At 51.7% G+C, this 6,933-nt stretch overlaps 1 protein-coding gene across 1 annotated transcript; it reads right to left on the bottom strand.

The window, feature by feature from the left end:
• Window positions 1-1,372: 1,372 nt before the first annotated feature.
• DUSP13A (dual specificity phosphatase 13A) lies at window positions 1,373-4,489 on the bottom strand. Its single transcript, XM_077778711.1, has 3 exons — window positions 4,341-4,489; window positions 3,372-3,589; window positions 1,373-1,572 (listed from the first exon to the last, which is right to left on the bottom strand). The coding sequence occupies exons 1-3, from the start codon at window positions 4,487-4,489 to the stop codon at window positions 1,373-1,375; spliced, it is 567 nt and encodes a 188-aa protein (XP_077634837.1).
• Between the last annotated feature and the right edge of the window lie 2,444 nt (window positions 4,490-6,933).

The following is a 6,933-nucleotide window of genomic DNA, read 5'->3' as shown; positions in this document are numbered from 1 at the left end:
GGGGGGGGGGGGGGGGGGGCAGGGGGAAATTCAGTCCACATCCTGGGAAGCTCTTGGTAGGAGAAAGCTGCCACTTCTCCAACTCTCAAGAAGCCTGGGCCTGTCCCCCACCCCCAGCTGGCAGCCCTTCTGAGCCAGTAGGCGCTGGGCACACAGCCCAAGTCAGGGTTGAGGAGAGATGGAAGGCACGGCATGGGTAGGAGGCTTACCTCCCCAGCTGATGGCCCTCAGGGGGGTTGGGAATGTGAGGCTGGTGGGCTGTTGGGGGACAGACAAAACAGACCCAGCCTGGACGTGGTGGGAGAAGAAGGGCAGGGACTCTGCAGCTCCCTCACAGTGCTGGTAACCTGCACAGCCCCTCCACCGCAGGAAGAGACGTCCCTGTCTCCTCCCAGCTGAGCTGGAGGGAAACGGGGCTGGTGCCAAAGAAATTGAAGCAGCACCTCAGTGACCACTTGTGGGCCGGAAGCCTGAGAAGCAGTGGTTGCTGTTGATAGAGGCCCACTCCTTCGACTAGGCAGCTGGGGATACAGGAGGCCTCCAGCAGGAATGAGGGAGACCTGAGGGAGGAGGTGTGGAGGGTCTGTTCCTCCTCTGCAACTTAAGGACCGTCTGCTAATGCTCTGAACGCACTACACAATCAATCAATCAGATTGATTGGGGGAGGGCAGGTAGGGAGTGGGGTGCTGGGTCCGAGGCAGGGAATGGAATGGCACAATGGCAGAACTTTATATCACGCAGGGCTCATGTGAGGAGGCCATGGCTGGTGGCAGGAGCACCTGTTCTCTGTTGTGAGAAGGGTGAGGCAGGGCTGACACGAAAATTAACCAAGCCTGGAGTGACAGCTGCAGCCCCACTTTCCCCCCAGAGCTGAAGCTGGGGTCTGGACCTGGGTGGGGGGAGGTAGGCAGAGGTGTGGGAAGGTCCAGACAGCCCACAGGTGTCAGGACTGCCTGTACTGCTGCCTTAGTGGGGTTCAGGTAAGCCCCCGCCGGCTTTTGGCCAAGGAAGCAGGGCAGGGCTGCATCAGGACCAGGTAAGAAGGACTCACCTCTTCCATTTTATGCTTTCCACCTCTTTCCTTCCTAACCTTTCCATCCTCTCAGGGGTCTGAAGAACATGAGTGGGCTGGGAGAGAAAGGGTCCTTCTGGAAGGTTGCCTCAGCCAGGCCCCCTTCGACCCTCACTTCTGGCCACACACAGCCCTGACAACCCACTTCTGAACTGTTCCCATTCCATGTCCCCTGCCTGCCCTCACTGGCCTTCCTTTTCTGTGTTCCCCATCCAGCCCTTACTTGACCTCTCACTCCTTCACTGCACCCAGCTTTACCCCCTCACCCCGTCATCCTCTGCCCAGCCCTCACCTGGCCCCTCAGCTCCGGCCTGCACCCCGCAGCTGCTGGTCCAGCTGGCAGAGCTGGTGGAGGAAGCCTCGGTTGGGGAAGACCCATCGGTGTTGCCTCACGGTGATCACTGCCTGGCGCAAGGACAGCTGCTGGCGTAGCATGAGGTAGGCCAGCACCAGTGTGGCGGAGCGGCTCACCCCTACCACACAGTGCACCAGGACCTTGGCTGAGGAAGACATCCTGATGAAAGATCCTTCCCCTTCAGCTGGCCCACCCACGGGCAGGGGCGGAGACCCAAGTCCCTTTCCCCGCTCTGCCTTGGGTATACAATGTAACCCTGCGCAAACCGTCCAGCCTTTATGGTTCTCAGTTTCCTGATTGGTCACATGGGTATACCAACAGCTATTTTGCCTACCCTTGGGATAGGGTCCAAACTCCTTAACACGGCTTACAAGACCTTCTGTGAGCTGGCCTTGCTGCCCTTATAGCTTCATCTCAGGCCGTCTCACCCCAGCCTTCAGACCTAAGAAGACTGGGTAACTTTTAGTTCCTTAAACATCTTATGGTGTCTGGCCTCCAGCCTTACAACATGCTATTCCAACTACCTGTAAAACTTCTCTGGGGGTGCCTGGGTGGCTCAGTTGGTTGAGCTTCCAACTTCTGCTCAGGTCATGATCTAACAGTTCATGGGTTCAAGCCCCACATCGGGCTCTGTGCTGATAGCTCAGAGCCTGGAGCCTGTTTCAGATCCTGTGTCTCCCTCTCTCTCTGACCCTCCCCTGCTCACTCTGTCTCTCTCTCTCTCTCTCAGAAATAAATAAAACATTTAAAAAAATTCTCTGGCTTATGATCTGACTAATGTTTATTACTCATCTGTCAGGTTTCAGCTAAGACATGATTTCCTTGTGCAGGCTTTCCTGACCACTCATGGTATCAGTTGAATCACAGAGCAGCTCATCCTTTTTGTATGTGGTCCAGTGAATACTGTTGTAGAGGGAAGTCTCCTTCCTTCCTGGTCCTCTGGACTGAGCACCTTTGCCCTGTTTCTGTGCTCCCTTATCTCTTCACATTTACCCATTCAAATGAATAGTACCCATAATACTCCACATTTTGACTGTCTTTCCACAAAACATGCAAGTTCCATTAGAGCAGGGACCCTGCCTTTTCTAGTTCAGTGCCTGGCACAGAAAAGATAATAAATAGCTGGTAAATGAATGTGTGACAAACAAATAAATGCCAAAGTGCTCTGGATGCTAAAGAGTGCTGCGAGCCATAGTCTTGTCTTTCCTGTCACATAGATGAGAAACTGAAGTCCAGAGAGGGACACTGGCTTGTTCAGGGTCAGGTAACAAGGGGGCATGGCTCTCACCCAGAGCGGGGGCTCCAGCTTCCCCAGCCTCCTTTGATCTATCCTGGGTATTAAAGGTTTGTCTGTTTTTTAGGAGCGCCTGGGTGCCTCAGTCAGTTAAACGTCTGACATCGGCTCAGGCCATGATGTCACATTTCGTGGGTTCAAGCTCCGTGTCAGCTCTGTGCTGACTGCTCAGAGCCTGGAGCCTGCCTTGGATTCTGTGTGTGTGTCTGCTCTCCCCTGCTCATGCTATCTCTGCTTCTCAAAAATGAATACAACGTTAAAAAATTTTTTTTAAGTTTGTGTTTTTCTTTCCATTTGAAAATACCTTGGGGGTAGAATCCAGACATCTAGGTACTAAATGGCAATTTCTCACGGCTGAATGATGCAGAGAAAGAACTGTTTTGCCATTTGGGAAACTTGGCTTTCGGTCCCAGGACTGCTCCTAATTCGTGACATGACCTTGTATTCTAGACCTCAGTTTCCGTGTCTGTGAACCAGTGAGGTTGGATAAATTGTTGGAGCACTGAGCAGAGAATTTTTAAAAACCTGAAGGCTTTTGAAAATCTAAGAATGGGAAAGCACTGATATCTGAGGGGAAACTGGATATCTTGCTCCCCCCGCTGCTGCCATGACTGAGCAGGATGGAATATAGGTACAGACCCAACTCCTACCCCCGGGTGTGCTGAGGGCACGGTGGATGAAGTCAGCTGCTGAGGAGAAGTAGGCACTGATGTCGAAATTGGGGAGATCATGGGCTGGCACGCCCAGGTAGGTCACACTGCTGCCGTAGAAGTCAGGACCGCCCTGACAATAGAGTCCGCCGTGGGCTGCGTTCAGCACGTGGGTGATGCCCAGCTTCCATAGCTCAAAGCGGTTATTTGCCGTGGCCCTAGGAAGGGGGAGGAATGGGGCTGGATGCTGGTTAAGCCACTGGGGTCCAGAAGGGAGGTTTTGTCTGCCCCCCCTGCTTCAGAGGTCCAAAGGGACCCAAGAAGGAACCCAGTAAGCTTGAGCCCCACCCTCAGAGCTTTGTGGTGGAAGGGTTGGTAGTATAGGGAATTATCTTCAGACCCTCTTTGCTACCGGAGGTGATCTGCTCCTGCTTTGGCCAAAACAGGAAGGAAAGAATTGCCTCAGCCCTGGAATCCAGCTGCCCCTCCTTTCCTGCCCCATGCCCTCCCACGCACAACTGGCCTCTTCTGGCCACCACCTCATACCTGCTTCTAATTTGCAAATGTTTAATGACACCCCTGATTTACCTTCCTCACCCACCCTACGTCCAGAGACCGCTGGACCCAGAAAGGGGAGCTCTCTGTCCATCCCATGTCATAACCAGAAAGAACCATTCCCCAGGCCTCTCTGTCCCTGACTGGCCAGTTGTCCAGGATATATCAAGATGTGTGAATCCTCTGGGAGCTCCAATCATCCAGGCAGGCAAAAGCTTTGCTCCCCCTGGTGGTCACACCTGATCACTGCACTTAGCCCAGCATACAGGAGTCCTAGAGTCAGTCCCTAGCCTGAGATGTGCAGAGCAGGACTATTTGCCTTGTTCCACCCCACTCCCTGTCTTTGGTAAAGAGCCCAAGAACTGTTTCTCCTTGTCCCCTTCCCCACACCCTTTCCCACCAGCTACCACTCACGCATCTCCTATGTAAAGGTTGGGCCAAACTTCGTCCACGTGGCTGCAAGAAACTTTCCCTGCCCTCAGGAGCTCCTCCAGTTCCAGAACGCTGGGGCAAGGTGTGGCTTCGGCATCTCCCCTCAGCTCTGGGACTGAGGCTTCAGCCATGGGCCAGCCCCAGCCCTCTGTCTCTGCGGTCACTCCTCTCCGCCTCTCCAGTGTCATTTCTCCTTACTGGAGATTGGCAGGCACAGGTGGGACAGAAGCAAGTGACTCAGCAAGTTGTGGAGCCTCCAGAGAGAACAGGACTTTTCCCCCCAAGTCACTCCCCTAACCCCAAACTCCGTGACAATATGGAACCCATCATATACCTGCAAATCACTTTATTTCTCCATCTCAGTTTCTTCATCTGTAAAGTAAGGATAATTGTACTTACTCAAAGAATTGTGAGGATTAAATGAAACAAAGGATATTCTGTATCTAACACATAGTAATGCCTAAGAAACATTTGTTGAACTAATAGGCTTTGGGCCCCGAGGAAGGTTATTTAGTTCTGAGGACTGAGTTAACGTGGAGATCCAGGGTGGAGAGGGGGTGATTGATTCCAAGGATGAATGATTAAAAAAAGCTCTGCAGGTCTGGGTGGGCCACATATGGCTGCTGAGTGAGCCTCTGGACTATGCAGCTCAGGGGAAGTTTCCAGAGTTGTAGAGTCAGAAAAATGTGGAGAGGAGGCATGGAAAGCTTCATCTCAAGGATGCCCATGGGGTTTGTGGGGGAAGGTTTGAACATAGTTCTGTACTGAAGGTGGCTGATTTCTCAAAAGAGAAAGCTGAAATGGGCTCTGTACATCAAAGGGAGGGGGAGGAGGGAAGTGAATGTTGCCCTAGACTTTCTGAAGAGCCAAAGGAACTGTCATCAGAAACATTTTTGGGATGGGAGGGAGATTGCCCTGCTTAGGAGGGCTTTTGTCCCCACAACAGAAACTAAGAGAAATCTATATCTGCTCTCTTGCCTGAGGCAGTTATGGGCAAAAGAGGTAAGAGGCCTTGCCCGCTCTCAGGTGAGTTTGTGAAGGCCTTGATGGGTCGGGAAGAATATGAGTTACAGTGGTGATGGGGTTTTGGGGTAGTGGGGGTTCAGAGCTGACACCCGAGAAAGAATTCTTGAAGACACCTTTGGTGCAAAAAGGTGATTTTATTAAAGCCTGGGGACAGGATCCTGGACAGAAAGAGGGGCACTGGGGTTGTGAAGAGTGACTGGTTATATACTATGGAGTTGGGGAAGGTAAAGTCAATAGGAAGTTTCTTAAAGGATTTTCATATGCTAAAACTCACAGGTTACTGAAGACCTAGCTATTGTCAAGCTAAAGTTGTTTTTCCCTCTAGCAAAGCATTATCTTTAAGATGGTAGGGAGTTCCTGGAGATTAAACTATTGGTAAGATCGCCTTTTTCTTGTAATTTACTAAGGTATTTGTAAACTGCTGTAGATTCTCAGTTTAACCATTTGTTTTCTTTTTTTAAAAAGTTTATTTTTGAGAGAGTGAAACAGAGGGTAAGTAGGGGAGGGACAGAAAGAGAGGGAGACACAGAATCCGAAGCAGGCTCCAAGCTCTTGAGCTTGAACCCAAGAACCGTGAGATGGTGACCTGAGCTGAAGTCAGAAATGCAACTGACTGAGCCATCCGGGTGCCCCTTAACTATTTGTTTTCTGTCCTTTCTTTTCTTGGGCAGCTCAGAGTGCCTGAGGAATGTCACATGTGTACCACAGGGGTCTGGGGTGGGAAGGGGTGTTGTTAGCTTGTGCTTTGCCCTCAGCTTGCCTTATGCTCCCTCATCAGTGGGAAGGCTCCCAGCTGCCTCTGGCCTTGAGTCCAGCTTGAGGGTAAAGGCTACAGCGAGTCATCCCATGGGAGGAGTAGGCACTCATTGCCCCCCCCCAGAACCTGTCTCCATTCCATCAGAGCCTCCGAAGTCTGCTCTGCACTTGATGGGGAAGCAAGATCAAGGAGGGTTTGGATCCCAGGTCACAGGTGGTTTTGGACTTGGTTTATGCCAATTCTAGGCCTGGGTTAGGGTCTCTCTGAGAATAGAGTGAGAAGAGCACAGAATCTTAAGGTAGATTTAAGCAAGACTACTGGCTTCAGCGCATATTAACTTTGGTACCTCAGGTAGGTTTTTTGGCAGTTCTGTGTTATAATACCCTGCAGAGTTGGCACAAAGATTACGTGAGATATTTGTATAGCATTTGGCATAAGCACTGTCAGAAAGTAAAGAGACAATAAATGGTAACAATGATCATTGGACATTGGCTCTTGCAGAGGAGCTGGCTCCCTCCAAAGGAATTAGGTAATTTCTTCTTGTTCCCAAACCCCATTTAATAGTCCCATAGACCCAACCAACTTCACCAGCCATTTATTTTCTCCCACTTTGGCGTTGAGCCTGACGCATGCGCTCTCGGATTTCCTTGCTGCGGTTTTCCTTCCCCCCGCCCAGCTGGAGTCCCGCGACCCTTCCGGTTTGGGCCCCACCCCCGCCCGTAAGCTCCGCCTCTCTCCGGTAGGGCCCCTCCTCCCGAAGCAGTTCCGGTTCGGATTCAAGCGGCTGCCGGC

This window comes from Crocuta crocuta, unplaced genomic scaffold (assembly GCF_008692635.1).
Source record: "Crocuta crocuta isolate KB4526 unplaced genomic scaffold, BGI_CrCroc_1.0 scaffold167, whole genome shotgun sequence".
In the NCBI taxonomy this organism is placed as follows: Eukaryota; Metazoa; Chordata; class Mammalia; order Carnivora; family Hyaenidae; genus Crocuta; species Crocuta crocuta.
The sequence above is the reverse complement of the archived record's forward strand: the minus strand, read 5'-3'. Positions and strand labels throughout refer to the sequence as shown.

Coding starts and splice junctions, on each gene's coding strand:
- DUSP13A (XM_077778711.1), bottom strand. CDS start 4,489: ATGGCTGAAGCCTCAGTCCCAGAGCTGAGGGGAGATGCCGAAGCCACA. Junction 3,590..4,340: donor AACCTTTACATAGGAGATGC/GTGAGTGGTAGC, acceptor CCCCCTTCCTAG/GGCCACGGCAAATAACCGCT. Junction 1,573..3,371: donor TGCCCTCAGCACACCCGGGG/GTAGGAGTTGGG, acceptor TGTCTTCCTCAG/CCAAGGTCCTGGTGCACTGT.